Genomic DNA, 16,108 nt, shown 5'->3' on the forward strand with positions numbered 1-16,108 from the left:
CCCCTTGTCGAAGCCCTCGCTTCAACTTAAAAGGTGGAGTTGATGAACCACAACAGAATTGATGCGAAGGCTGATGTAATACAACAGGCAATCAAAGTTCTCTATTGTTTCGAGGAAACCATTTGAGTCATTATTCAATTTAAGAAGGACCACAAAACACTGTCAAAAGGCTTAGGGATGTCCAACTTGAGGATTGTTGCTTTGTTTTTTTTTTCCTTTTGCATGATTTAGTTTATTCCCCTACAATTAGCCCCCCTCCAAAATCTGCCAACCTTTGATTGAGGAGGATTGATACAGCCCAATAAGGTGCTCCATGACCCTTTGAAGACTACATGCAAGCAGTTTTGAAATGATTTTGTACACACACCCTGCCATACTAACTGGTAAGAAGTCCTTTAATCCCTGTGGATGATCAATTTTGTCGATTAGTGCAATGTATGTCGAGTTGCAACCCTCTTGTAGCCTTGGTGAAGTCCGAAAATTCTGCACAGTTTCACATATATCTTGTTTGATGAACTCCCATGAGGATTTTATGAAATGGAAATTGAAACCATCCGACTTAGCGGACTTTTGGCTATCACAAGAGGCCACGGCATGGTCTATTTGCTCATGGCTAAATGGGATTGTCAGACACATGCATTGCTCTTCATTGAGGAGTTTGAAATTGAGGCTTCTAAATGATGGTCGTGATTGGAATTCTTTTAAGAAAATGTTCCTGAAAAAATCCATTGACTCTTTTATAATACTAGAAACATCATAGACAGTAGTATTATTAATAATTAGAGTTGTAATTGAATTTTTTCTCTTTTTAATGACGGGATCGCATAAACTGATTCTTGAAACATTACCACCAATAGGCATGCCTAGCTAATTGAATGGGAATGAACCAATTTTGCACATGAGGGAGCTCGCCATAAGATTCAACCAATCTTTTATATATTTATGCTCAAAAAAGAGCTTTTATGAAAGTTGACATGTAGACGCAAACAAAGATGAAAGAGCATTAGCGTCTTCTCGACCTTCAAAATACTTTCAATGATTATCTTCGAAATATTATTATGTCATCGGGATGCTGAAGATGTGCGATTTTTGCCCTCATATACAAACCTCAATACCTTCCCATAACGTATTTCCGTTGCTTGAAAGATCTCGAAAGCTTAAGCATTTGACCACTAAATCAAAGAGCAAGGAGTACAATGGGTCCCCTTGTCGAAGCCCTCACTCTAACATAAAAGGGGGAGTTGGTGAACCATTTAATAAAATTGATGCCGAGTCTGATGTAATGCAAGAGGTAATCCAACGTCTCCATTGTTTCGTAAAGCAAGTTGAGTCATTATCCAATCCAAGAAGGACAACGAAACACTATCAAAAGTCTTGTTGAAGTCCAACTTGAGGATTATTGTTGCTTAGATGTTTTTTCTTTTGCATGATTCAATTACTTCCCCCGTAATTAGGTTCCTATCCAAAATCTACCAACCTTTCATAAAGGAGAAGTAAGAAGGCCCAATAAGGTGCTACATGACCTTTTGAAGCCTATGTACAAGGAATTTTGACATGATCTAGTACACACAACCTATCATACTGATTGGTCTGAAGTCCTTTAATCCCTATGGATGATCAATTTTTTGATTAGAGCAACGTATGCAGAGTTGCAACCCTTTAGTAACCTTGATGATGCCCTAAAATTCTGCATGGTTTCATAGATAACTTATTTTATGAACTCCCATACTGATTTTATCAAATGAAAATTGAAAGCATCTAGCCCATGGCCTTTTGGATGTCATAAGAGACCATAAGTTGGTATATTTGCTCATGGATAAATGGGGATGTCAAATAGATGCATTGCTCTTCAAAGAGGAGTTTGAAATTGAGGCTTCTAACTATTGGTCGCGATTGGAAATGTGTTAGAAAATGTTCTTGAAAAAATCCATTGATTTTTTTTCTATACTGGAAACATCATAGAAGTTAGTATTATTATTAATCAAAGCAGTAATTGAAATTTTTCTTTTTCAAATGGTTGCAATTATGTGAAAAACTGTTGTATTCTAATCTCCATCTCGCATCCCTTTAATTATGGCGTTCCAGGGCCAATAGGTCTCTTGTCCTTTCATCCACATCCAAAGGTCATATTGATGTTGGTTTCGGGTTTCTATTTCATTTTCTTTTAGGATTCTTTCATTGGCAATTTGATCAAGGGCTTGAATTTCTCGATCTAAGTTTCAGATGGTATTGTCAATGTGACAAATTTCCAATTTCTTCCATTTTTTGAGGCTTAACTGTAAGTTTTCAATTTTTCGGGAAGAGAAATGGATTTTGAGTCACCATAAACTTATTTTACAAGTTTAAAAATTAACGCGAGCGAGATAACCAGCAGTTCTGGAATTTAAATGGTTTGGGCCCCCTAGTTTGATTTAGTGAAATTTGTGAAGTGTGGGCAGTCGTCGGAATAATAAGGCTAGTTTTAGAGAAGGGAAGGTGTATATCAAATCAGGGATCATAAATAGTCGATCAATAGCAGCCGATATTAGGTTAATTCGATCGAAGAATATTGTCAATTCGATCGTTTAATTCGGTATGTGCCCCATCAAGATGAACATTTATCTCTTTTGCTAATTTCATGACTTGGTCTGCTGTGATAAGGTAAAGGAGGATGAGATAATCTTTTCTAAAGGAGGTAACCAAGTTTGAGAGGTTGAAGGAGAGAGATTTTTTTGTTTCTCGTTTTTTTCTTAATGTGGGATGAATTAATGTGGAGAATAGTAAAGGCTTTAAACCCAGGGGAAAGTTAGTCCAGAGGAATATGTGGAGGAGATTGAAGGTGTCTTAGGCTTGGACAGAGGATATAATCTATTTTATTATGGGAAGTGTTGGAGGAATTTGTGGGGGGAGATAGGTTGGGCTTTTCTATTTGTGGGCTTCGGGGAATTGGTTTTGTGTATGTGGGAAGGGTGTAGTATTATTATTTTTCACAAAACTTTTTAGATTTTGGAGATAGGGGGAACTGTTTTGAGGACTGATTAAAAGGAGTTGGATGATGTGGGCTTACACTCATCATGACCGTCATCTTTTGCAGGTGATAGGAGTGTGATTCTTCTAGAAAGGGAATTAATAGGATGGGGAGGAATGACGATGGAATTACATTCATTATTAGGAGTCACAAATAGGACATTTTCTCTTTAGCAGGCTTTGATGATTTTCGAGGTGTTTTAATTAATTCAATCTCGAGTTTGTCAAAGCATGAACCTAGGGAAGGTGAAGGGACCTCCAACCCTTCAATTGGTTTTGGAGTGGGGAGGTGAACTTATGGGCGGAGGTGGTGGTCGTTCTTTTGATGCATCAATGTTTGATGGAATTTAAAAGCATGAACTGGAAATTTAGTCCCTTCAATTTCTAAGATTATTTTTGCATTTATATGAAACAGGCAATCTGTAATAAATATGACTTTTACATAGTCAAATTTTGAGTAATCCACTAAGGTTACTCTTCCATATATGCTTCCAATTCTGAAAAAAATTCATAACTCCAAGCTGCAATAGGAACTCTATAGATTTTCAAATTGCATTGTCTTCCCTAGGAACCTTTTAGTGCCACTTGCCAGTCTTGATCAAATTCTACAACTATTATTTCATTTTGTACTTTGACAATTTCATCTCCAAGAATCATGCAGCTCATTGTCGCTCCCTGCTTGTTTCTTTGTATATAAGTTTTGTTAGGTTGTCAAAAGATTGATACGATGGGTTAGGTTTTATTACTTTTGTGTTATGATATTCAATGTGGTTTTGTTTGGGTACCTAGTTTGGGTCAGGTTTGGTAAGGGTGAGGCATGTGTAAAAGGTGGGGTTGGATGGGGTGGTAGGGGGTGTTGAAATGTGGTAGGATGGCAAAACGCTTTTTTGTAGGTTCGATGATCAATACTTGAGGGTTTATGTGGTGGTTTTGAAGGTTTCAAACTGTGAAGATGAGTAGGTTTTTTATTTGAGTTATTGCTTAGGGGTGGAAATTTTTTATATCCATTTTTGTTGTTCATTGTTTTATGGATGTTGACCCAAATTTCCTGCGTCAAAAGAATGTTGAAGAAAAAGTAGTCAGTAGTGAGTACAAATACTTCAGAGGATTATATATTATATTTTCTCAAGTCATGGTGTTTAGACTTTTTGCATTATAAATGTTTAGTTTTTATTAAGCAATTAATTGGTGGTGCGAGTAATGCCCCCAAACTATTTTTTTAGTTAATTTGTGATATTATATTTTATACCATTATAAAAAAATAATGAAACATCAAATTTTGTGATAGTTACAATGTGCAATAGACTAACTTGAACAAGTAAGTCATCTTCCATTACTAAGAAAAATCGAATTCTATTTTAAAGGACAATCACCAAGCTAAAACTATTATTTATTATTTTTGATTAAAGCCATACTAAAACCTTTCAACATAAAATAAATGAGATAAGTCAATTTTACACACACTTATAAAATTATAGTTAGAAAACACCTCTATCTTAGACTATATCCATTTTTGTTATTAATCTAGCAAATATTGCCAAAATTTTATTTAACTCATGATAATGAGAGCTAAACGTATGATTGATAGTCATTTGAAAAGAACAATACTCTACAAGAAGATTAAAGGAGTCATTATTCTTTTAAAAAAGATTTATTATAAATTTATTTGACTTTGTATTTAAACATATGAAAATGTCATTTTGGGATAATGGATATAATTGTGCATTTCCTATTTGATTACCAGTTACTGAATTCAATAATTAATGGGGTGTATGTAATTTTTTTTTTAAATACTTCTTTTCTACCACAAAACCTATATATATGAGATTGTACATTAGTTGGTTAGTGTCTTTATATTTCAAATGAGAGATTATGAGTTGAGTCTTTCAATACACATTTTTATTATTTAACAAGGAAAAAGACAACTTAGTTTAGGTGTGCTTACTATAGTAATGGTGGAAAAAACTTTATCTACCCAGTGGGTCAACAACCCACTACTAAGAGAAATAAATAAATAGTGGAATCCAACTCATCAGTTCTAATAGTTTTTCAATGTTTTATTTCTAGTGGGTTAAGTAATGGTTCTTTGGGTGCTGAAGTTGATCAAGTGCTTCCCGATTTTGAGGATAAACAAAGTTCTAGAAAGTCCTCACTACAAAACGTTCATTAGGAAGCTGCTGAGCCAACCACGTCACCACCTTCTTAACTGTTCAATTTGGGTGGATGTGATCCCCATGCATTCGAGAGCTCGACTATCGAAGTGACAAATGTAACCCAAACTATCAATTTTTTTTTTTTAGGGGAACCCAAACTATCAAATTGGTTAAAGGAAAGACGGGGTCTTGCCAAATTGATATTTCTTCCCCTTAAAAAAATTTTGTTAATAAATACCACACTTTTATACGCTTTTTAAAAATAAAAATTAGTATTTGGGCCTGGACGTTGTTCCGGGTTGGCACTGTTTTCGAACTTGATATGCATTTTTTTCTATTTCTATTAAAATATATTAAGGAAAACTCAACATTTAAAAGGTACAAATATAATAATGTGGCTACTTTAAGCATGATTAAAAGTTGATTAAGATGGTAATTGTGACATGTATAATAGCAAGAGCTCACGGGTTCAAATCTTGTTGTAAAGAGCATCTACAATGGGGTGGGTTTAGCTTGGTCTAGCAAATAGTAAAACTAGTTTTACTTGGTTTTGTTGTTGTGGAACTTGACTCTTTGGCTTGGTTGGTCTGGAAATCCAGACCATATGAGCATGGGATGGTGTGCACAAAAGCATCTATTTTATATAAATCATCTATTTTATTTAAAAAATAAACATTGTATATGGTGGGGTTTGGTAAAAGTAGGAGAGAGAGAATAGAAAAACCAAGTAAGACCAACCACACCATTGTGACAAAAAAAAGATGAGTTGGTGAGAGTTTTAGTGGGATGTGATGTGTAAGAAGGAGGAAAGGAGAGAGAAAAAAAAAACTCCAAGACCAAGTAAGACCAACCCACCCCATTGTAGATGCTCTAAGGGCCTGTTTGGTTCAGTGAACTGAAATGGAATGGTATGGATATCCATACCAGGGTGGTATGGATCCAGAACCCCATACCAGTTTCAAACTGTTTGGTTCAATCCTGTAATGGATTCAATGTCCATTTCTGCTGTTTGGTTCACTTTTGGAATGGATTCTGCATCCAGTTTTTATTTTAATATAATTGTACCAGCTATATGTATATAATATATATATTATATATATATAATATATAATATATATATATATATAATACTTTACAACTTGCATCCAAGTAGCCATATCAACATAGTATCCAAAATCCCTAAATCATGCTCAAATTCAATACATCAAAGCTCTACAAGAGCATTTAAAACATCAATATAAAGTGTCCAAACCAAGATAAAAACACCACAAAACATAATAGTCCAATTCATAGTTGTAAAAATCCAACATGAAATCTAAACAAGGGTTAAACCAAGCATCTTTGTGTCTTCATGTTCCCAAGTTAGGATGAATGAGGTTGACAATAAAATCTTTTCTCCATTGATCATCTGGGCATTGGTAGAAGAGGGATAGTTCACTTGAATTAGAGGCCAATCTTTTGGAAGCTTCCATTACTTCAAATCTTGTCAATCCTGGAATGCTAAGCAATTCATTTATCAAATTACTCTTTTGATTTTCTTCAACTTGTTCACGAGCCATTATGGCTTGCTCATGTTGTTGTGTAGTGGAGAAGACACTTGCAATAGTCGACATGTGCATGTTCATTTCATTCATATAACCTGAAAAGCTAGTATATTATTAGTAAAGAAAGTTCCTAAGATCATTTATCAGTGTTATTAATACAATTTCATGCACTAATTTTCAAGGGATAAAAACTTGTAATTGATGGTTGGTTACCATGCATTTCTTCTTGCACTAGTGAAATTTCTTCTTTTTCAATATAATTTTAGTTCACATTTACTATCACAAATTATCTTTTCGAGTTATCGACTCCCAACCAAAGAACCAGTGAGCTTGTGAGCCCTATATTGGACAATAAGCAGGAGATTTAGTTTGTGATAGTGTATCAGCATATTGCTGGGAAAAGAAAGATGCATGACTAAAGGAGAACTTCTATGGCACCTTATACAGTAAAGAAATTTGGTGGCACAACTTCTATCAAGCGACAAAAAAAAAGATGTAATCAAAGTCTAAACAAAATCATTGTATATTACACCAAACTTATTGAAACACCTGGACAAACATATGCAAAAAATGAAAGATGCAAACCATTGTATATTACACCAAACTTATGCGCAAATATTCTACCAGAGGCAAAAAGATGAAAAAAATGAAAATTCATAGAATACCTTCTGCAAATAAGAGGTTCGCCGGTCGGTCGGTGGTCGGAAAAGGGTGGTTGGCGACGGTGGTGGTCGGAAATGGGTGGTCGGTGACTGATGGCTTCTCTTGTGTAGGGTTTAACCCCTCTCTCTCCCCCTTCCACAAAAATTAGGGCTTGAAACTTGAGTGGAATGGAGTTAGAAACTTAGGGGAGAGGGGAGATTGGGATTCTAGGGGGATGGCATGGAGATAGATACACATGGGTATGAGACTCTACCCTAAATATGCCCAACCAAACAATGGAATGGATGTCATTCCATTCCATTCCATTAAAAATACCCCAACCAAACATCCCCTAAGTTAATTTTACATTAGACAATTTTAGTGAAATAACCGAGGTGCCACATGGCGTGTATACATTGTCAATAGACCTTTTAATATATTTGTATAGATTTGTTTGGGAGGGGGAATACATGTAATAGCATGACAATTTTTGTCAAATATCTCATTTTAGGGGAAGAGGGGTGTGCTAAATGACTAATAAATTGATTAACTTAATGAGAAGGAGCTGATAATCGTCAATGCTAGGAAATGTTTGACTACAAACGTTGTGCACTCTCTATGTTTCCATAATTAAATTGTTAACGGTCAATATTGATGTCAATTGTTTTTATTAACACAATTTATTTTGGATTTTTAGTCCATCAAATTTCACAGGGCGAACAATAGTGTGGTTGAAGGAGTGAAATCTGTAAATCCCATGTTTTTCCATATGTTTGTAAGCAACTGCCACAATGTGACGATTCGTGATGTGAAGATCACAGCTCCTTTTAACAGCCCTAACACTGACGGCATTCACATTGGCAGTTCAGATCTTGTTACCGTTGCAAACAGCATTATTGGCACTGGTGATGATTGCATCTCTGTTGGCCACGGGTCCAAAGATATCACTATCATTGGTGTCACATGTGGCCCAGGACATGGTATAAGGTAACTAGTACTTCATACTCCCGTGTGAATTTTATTCCTTTATCTGAACTTTTTTCGCAAAGAGATAGATATATATATCCTCCGTTTAGTTATAACTAGTTATTAGGTCCGGGTTATGCTTTGGGTAAGAAATTTTATTCATTTATGGGAAAATTTCAAAAAACTACCTTTTATAACCAACTTTTTTCAAAAAACTACCTTTTAAAAATTTTCTTTCAAAAAATTACCTTAAATAACAAATTCCTTTCAATATACTACCACTTTATGTTTATATTTAATACGGATCAATAGATGATAGTCACCGTAGCTGTTGTTGCCGATGGGGCAGCGAGAAAAGAAGAGAGAAATGAGAGGAGAAGAAAGAAAATCAATTTACGATGACTTAATCATTGGTGATTAAACCTCATTTATGATAAACTGGTAGTACATTGAAACAAATTTGTTATATAAGGTAGTTTTTTGAAAGAAAATTTTTAAAAGGTAGTTTTTTGAAATTTTTTGATTATAAAAGGTAGTTTTTTGAAATTTTCCCTTTATTTATTAATATAATACTCTATGATAATAACACTAATTATAACTTAGTCTAGTGGTTAAGACTTTTGTAGATGTACTTGAGGTCTCGAGATCAAACCCCTATACTAGGCAATTCTAATTTTTTTTATTGTACATGAAATACATGAACTAAAACTTTTTAGGGAGAGCACCACGCGGCACAACTTCTTGTTTATGCACACCTTTTAATATATTTGTATAGATTGACCATTTTTAACTTTTACACATGCCGATGTATGATTTTAACCATTAATATATATATCTATCAATAAGTAAAATTTATAAAAAGTTTATATTAAAAAAATTTACATCGAGACAAATCTAATAACAGCTCACATGACTATGTTTTTTCTAAAATATAAATCACCAAAGACAATCTAAGTGTAAGATGTGAATAGTGCACAAAATAGAAATAGTGTAACTATTTCGAACGGAGGAAGTATATAGCAAGAAAAAAAAAAAAATTCTACTGCCATACTTTCGAGCTCGAGTAGCAAGATAATTGCCTTTTTATACTTCGTCTACTCTTTCTTTACTAACAATTAAGAAACTATTCAATTCAAATTTTCTAGCTACGCTTAGGATATTCTTAGTAATAGCTGGGGTCAAAGATATTGCACTCTTTATCTCTTTAAGTCCTGTTATGATAGACGTGAGAGAGAAACGACTAATGAATGCAAAACAAAGAAAATCAGACAACAGATTTACGTGGTTCACCAATTTGGCTACGTCCACGGGCAGATAGAGAGAATATTTTATTATGTGAGGAAAACCAGATTACAAAGAGAATTAGACTTAATCCCGCGTCGAAAACGTGTTTTCCGGACATAACACCGAACCGCCTAACCGGGCTGGATTTCGCTTTTCTAAAGTAACACGCGGGCCCGACTGGAATTGCCCGGGTGACATCCGCCCGACCTGCCCAGGCGCGATGCAGGTCTTCTCTTTTCAGCATTTCCTTGAACATCTTCAATACACAATTCAAGGCACTTATTCTTACAAATCTCCACCTTGACTTGTATCCTCTCACAATAAACAAGAAAACAGATGAATTGATCACAACGCTCAGAATCCCCCTACAACAGACTTGTCCCAAAAGACAACTAGACCAGATTAGTCCATAAGGACCCCTGAATTTCCCCAAGAGGGCAACTAATAATCACGAACATTGAGTAAGTCCAAACAATGTTGAAACTTACTCTGCGGAACCGGCTTGATGAACATATCAGCAGTTTCTACCTTCTTTACCTTAATTCTGGTCTCACTCCCCAGGAATTAATATCTCACATCAATATGCTTAGTCCTCTCATGATGGGCTTGATCATTGGCTAAGCATATTGCACTCAGACTGTCACAATACACAATTGCCTGATCGTGATGTAAACCGATATCACTAATTAGTCCTTTCAGCCATATCACCTCTTTAGCAGCTACTGTCAACGCCATGTACTCTGCTTCAGTAGTAGACAAAATAACTGTAACCTGCAAAGTTGCCTTCCAACTAACGACAGAACCACCAAGAGTAAATACATAACTAGTCATTCACCTCCAACTGTTAACATCTCCAGCATAATCAGAATCAGAATAACCAGTGACTAAACACTGAGTATCATTCCCATATATAAGACCAATGTCAGACGTACCTCTAAGGTAACAAAAAATCCTCTTGACTGTCTGCCAATGCTCCTGACTAGGATCACCCATGAATCTACTAACCACACTGACTGCATGTGCAAGATCCGGTCTAGTGCGAACCGTAGCATACATCAAGCTCCATAGTATAGTAGCATAAAGAACCCGACTCATGTACTCCGTCTCCTCGGCAGTCTTGGGTGCAAAAGCAACAGACAAATGATTATTGGAAGCACTTGAAGTATCTATAGGCTTAGCTGTTGTCATGCCAAACCTTGACAATATCTTTTGAATATCACCAGTCTGTGACAAGAAAAGTTTCTTCTGACCTCTTTCCCTATAGAACTCCATCCCCACAATCTTTTTCGCAGCACCCAAGTCATTCATCTCAAACTCAGCACAGAGTTGACCCTTCAACCTCTGAATATCGAACTTGGTCTTTGCAGCTATGAGCATATCATCTACATAAAGGACCAGACAAATAATTGACCCATCATTCAACTTGTTGTGATACACACAACTTTCATAGAAACTCCTATTGTAGCCTAACCCAATCATATAGCTGTCAAACCGCTTATACCACTGCCTAGGAGACTGCTTTAGTCGATATAAGGACTTCTTCAACCTGCAAACATAGTCTTCTTTTTTAGGAACTTGGAACCCATCTGGTTGAGTCGTATACATATCCTCTTCCAACTCCCCATGTAGGAAACTTGTTTTCTCATCTAGTTGCTCCAGTTCAAGATCCTGATGTGTAACTTTGCTAGTAGCACTCTAATGGAAGTATGTTTGACTACTGGTGAAAAAATATTGTTATAATGAACTCCTTCCCTTTTTGTTAACCCTCTTGCAACAACCCAAGCTTTATACTTGACCTCCTCAGAGGGTGAAGACCCTTGCTTCTTCTTGAAAACCCATTTGCATGTGACAACCTTCCTCTCCTTAGGACGTTTGACTAGCTCCCAAGTCTGATTCTTATCCAGAGACTCCATCTCATCTCCTATTGCAACGAGCCATTGAGTAAACTCCTACCAGAAATAGCTTCTTTATAGGTGGATGACTCATGAGATTCCACCTCCACCTCCTCCGCAACCTGTAGTGCATAAGCAACAATGTCCTTAAAACCATATCTCTTTGGAGGTCCCACACTAACTCTTCTAGCTCTATCAATTCCTATGCTTGGTTGATGTACTTCAGATGTGGTTGATTGATGACTTGAAGACTCTTCAATAGCACCATGTCAATCTTCTCCACCATGGTGTTGTGATTCACTCTCATCGTGAGAGACTTGCAACTCCACCTGTTTATCAACATCACTACTAACAGACACCACTGTAGACTTCATAGGAGAGTTGAGCATAGAATTTTCATCGAATATTACACTTCTACTAACTATAACACGACTCTCAGAAGGTGACCAGATTCTATAACCCTTAACTCCACTCCCAAACCCACAAATACAGCCTTCTTAGCTATAGGTTCTAGTTTACCCTTATTTACATGATAATAAATAGTAGAACCAAAAATCTCAATAGAGAATAATCTGCAGGCTTACCAGACTACATCTCATAAGGTGTTTTACAGTCAATACCTGTATGAGGTCCAAGATTGATTAGATGGCAAGCTGTACTTACATCTTCTGCCCAAAATCTTCTAGCCAACCCATCATTTGAGAGCATGCACCTCACTCTTTCCAACATTGTCTGATTCATGCGTTCTAACAGTATGATGGCAAGCAATCCATTCATTCTTGCAGAACTCATCGAACTCATACCAATAGAACTCTAGACCATTATTAGTATGCAGCCTTTTGATCTTCCTTTCAACTTGATTTTCCACTAAAACCTTTCACTGGTTGATATTCTTGAAAGTCTCACTTTTATGCTTCATCATAATTATGCAAGTCATTCTTGAATAATCATCGACACAAAATACTTGTCACCTCCAATAGATGCAACTCTGGAAGGTCCCCAATAGTCAGAATGGATATAATCAAGAGTACCTTTTGTTGTATGGACTGCCTTTGGGAACTTGCTGCGATGAAACTTCCTAAACACATAACTCTAGATCCTGCACCTTGTGCCCACAAATAAGATCCCTCTTTGACAGAATTTTCATCCTCCTTTCACCCATGTGTCCATGTCTCATATGCCACAACTTCGTCAACTCCTCCTTGTGAATCTCATATGATGCAACAGCAAGAACCTGTCACAGTAGAACCTTGAAGAATATGTAAGGTACCATTTTTAATACCTTTCATAACCACCTTTGAACCTTTGCAAACACTCATAACTCCACCTTCACCTTGAAAACTGAAACCCTTACTATCAAGAAGACTCAAAGATATAAGATTCTTTGTCATCAGTGGAACATGCCTAACTTCGTTCAAGGTACATAATGTACCATCGTGAGTCCTCACCTTGATAGAGCGTATTCCAACTACTTTGCAGGCAGCACTGTTCGCCATAAAATCATTGCCCCCATCCATCTGCTCATAAGCTGAAAACCACTCCCTGCATGGACTAATATGATACAACACCCCAGAATCAAGAACCCACACATCCCCAAAATGTGACTGGTTATTAACAACTAGGGCCAAACCTTCCTCAAAATTACCTTCAGTTTCTGCTAGAGCAGCAGAATCTTCATTCTTGTCCTACTGCTTCTTTTTCTTAGGACATTCAATTTTCCATTGCCCCGTTTCCTTACAATAATTACAGACATCAGTAGTTTTAGGACCCCTAGAATTCGAATTTTTATAGTTCCTTTTCTTTTTACCATATTTCTTTTGTCCCTTACCCCTAGTAACTACTAATCCAGATGTCTGGTTCTCTGTACTAGAATAAGATGCCTTATGACGGACCTCTCTAGTATGAAGAGCAGATCTTAATTCTTGTAACGACATACTATCTTTTCCAACAATAAAAGAATCCATAAAATTCTCATATGATACAGGCAAAGATACTAATAATGTTAAAATAACATCCCCACCATCTACTTTAACATCAATATTTCGAAGATCTAGCAAGATAGTATTCAATTCATCTAAGTGATCCCTCAGAGACGTACCTTCCTACATACGCAGGCTGAACAAACATTGCTTCAAAATCAATTTGTTGGTTAGAGATTTCGTCATGTATAAACTCTCTAACTTCAACCACATACCAACAATAGTTTCCTGCTCCGTAACTTCAGTAATTATGTCGTCATACAGACATAACATAATTGTTGAATGCCCCTTTCCGCTAGAATTTCCATCTCAGCGGTGACTGAATTTGTTGACTTCTTTGCCAACAGCGCCAACAACCCCTGTTGCTTTAGTAATTCTCGCATCATGATTTGCCATAGATTAAAACTATTCCTTCCAGTAAACTTATCAATTTTACATTCATTCCAGACATCTTTCTCACACAGATCGAACACAAAGCTCTTTATACCAATTTGTTATGACAGACGTGAGAGAGAAACAAATAATGAATGCAAAACAAAAAAAAAATCAAATAGTAGATTTACGTGGTTCACCAATTTGGCTACGTCCACGGACAGAGAGAAAGAATATTTTATTATGTGAGGAAAACCAGATTACAGAGAGAATTAGACTTAATTCGTCGTATAAAACAATTAGGTTAATTACCTGTTTATAATCCTGCGTAGAAAACGTGTTTTCTGGCCAAAACGCCGAACCACCTGGTCCGGCGGGATTTCGCTTTTCCAAAGTAACACGCGAGCCCGACTACAATTGCCCGGGCGACATCCGCCCGACCTGCCCGGGCGAGACGCAGGTCTTCTCTTTTGTGCATTTCGTCGAACATCTTCAATACACAATTCAAGGCACTTATTTTTACAAGTGTTTTCACCACCTCTTTGGATCTGTCCATACCTCAATTTTTTTTTTATTTTTAGTTGAAAATTCTCCTTCAGACTATGAAGAATCACATGCATAAGCCTTTGTCTAGTTGGTGGAATTTGCGTCTATTACATTTCTCCTTTTTGCTCGTTTTATGTTGTTTTCTATTAATATATAAATATAAGCCGCATTTCCCGAGTCATGTTGTTGTTCTTTGCTAGCTTCCTAGGCTCCATCCACAATTCGTGTGGCATGCACCGTTTACTCTGGCTATTATGGCTCCAATAACACTTCTCCCTTGATTTGTGTTGATATAGTGCCGAACTCGCGCTTCATTCATTTTCGATCAAAGTTCTGTCATGACAAATGTTCCATCTCTCTTTCCATTTGTTAAAGATGATAAAAGCTTCATATGATTTTATGAAATCCTTGGGAACGAACATGTCTTTGTTTCTAAATAACCAAATACTCCATAATATTCCCATGAACTCAAAAGTCCTTGGACCTTGTTTGTTGTCCTCTTGCATCAACTACTATAACCAGTTTCTTGTCCTTTTTTGTGGATGTAAGATGTCTTTGTTGGTCTACGATCATCCCAAGATTTGAGCTTCTTCATATTCGCACATATATTTCACACTTTGAAAATATGAGTATCAGATTCCTCCGTTATTCCACAGTGTGGACAAGGAATATCAATGGATACTTTCCCCATTGCTAATTCTTTTTCCCCATTTGCTTGAAGGAGATTTTTCTCCCACGGGCCCAAACCGGCCCAATGATAAAATTTCCTCTTTTATCTCAATCTTTGAATAATAATACATTTGGAAATAAATCATAATCGATTAAAGCAACGTCACGTAATTTTTGTAAAACAATTAACAGTTAATTAATGATGTGAGAGACCACCTATCTATAATTTTAGATTAGGTAATGGTCCAATCCCATTATTAAGAAGAGAAAGAGCATCTTTCTAAATATAGTGATTAGTTTAATCTATTTATTAACAAATTTAACCCATTCACTATCACGCTCTTTCATCCATGGCTAATTTGATCCATTGGTAAGACTATTAAGTTTTTTAAAAAAACTAGTTTGTGTCCCAGACAATACACCCGGATTACTTACCAACGTGCATTTGAAGTCTTCAAAAATAGAAATATTATCTTGTCTTTCAATGATTTTCCAACCAAAAAAAAGACCAGAAAAGTATTGGAGTATAGTTGGTTAGTGCTTTAGCATATCAAATGAGAGGTTAGGGGTTCGAATCTTGAAAGATACATTTTTATTGTTTGATGTCTCAGATTGTATGGAGGAGGGGAGAGTATATGTGGCAGCATGACATTTGTTGTCTTGAGGTTTATTTATATATAATATATATATATAATATATATATATATATATATTATATATTATATATATATATATATATATATATTGTTTGTTTGTTTGTTTTAATTTGAGATTTAATAGGAAACAAATGAATGAGAAAAGAAGGGATGACTAAGTTGGTTCAAGGTGTCTAAGGATAGTGTTGAGTTAAAATGAGATAGAACGAGCTTATTAGCTGAATATATGATTAGATTTTTCTAATTGTATTATTCTAATATTTGTGAACAATATATGGGATTATTATGATGAGTTATTTACTGCAACACTGAGTGTCTGAGCTTGCATTGTTCTTTATAAAGAATATCCTAAGCAACACAATAATGATTTTTGCATTATGTGTCAAATTTACATGTAAT

At 35.9% G+C, this 16,108-nt stretch overlaps 1 protein-coding gene across 1 annotated transcript in view; it reads left to right on the forward strand.

The window, feature by feature from the left end:
• The window catches only part of LOC104898989 (exopolygalacturonase clone GBGE184), a 35,234-nt gene that overhangs the window by 4,338 nt on the left and 14,788 nt on the right, over window positions 1-16,108 (forward strand). Inside the window, exon 3 of the mRNA XM_048633979.2 lies at window positions 8,043-8,332. Within this exon, the coding sequence (XP_048489936.2) occupies window positions 8,043-8,332 (290 nt within the window). The remainder of the gene's footprint in view (window positions 1-8,042; window positions 8,333-16,108) is intronic.

This window comes from Beta vulgaris, chromosome 7 (assembly GCF_026745355.1).
Source record: "Beta vulgaris subsp. vulgaris cultivar EL10 chromosome 7, EL10.2, whole genome shotgun sequence".
Lineage (NCBI taxonomy): Eukaryota > Viridiplantae > Streptophyta > Magnoliopsida > Caryophyllales > Amaranthaceae > Beta > Beta vulgaris.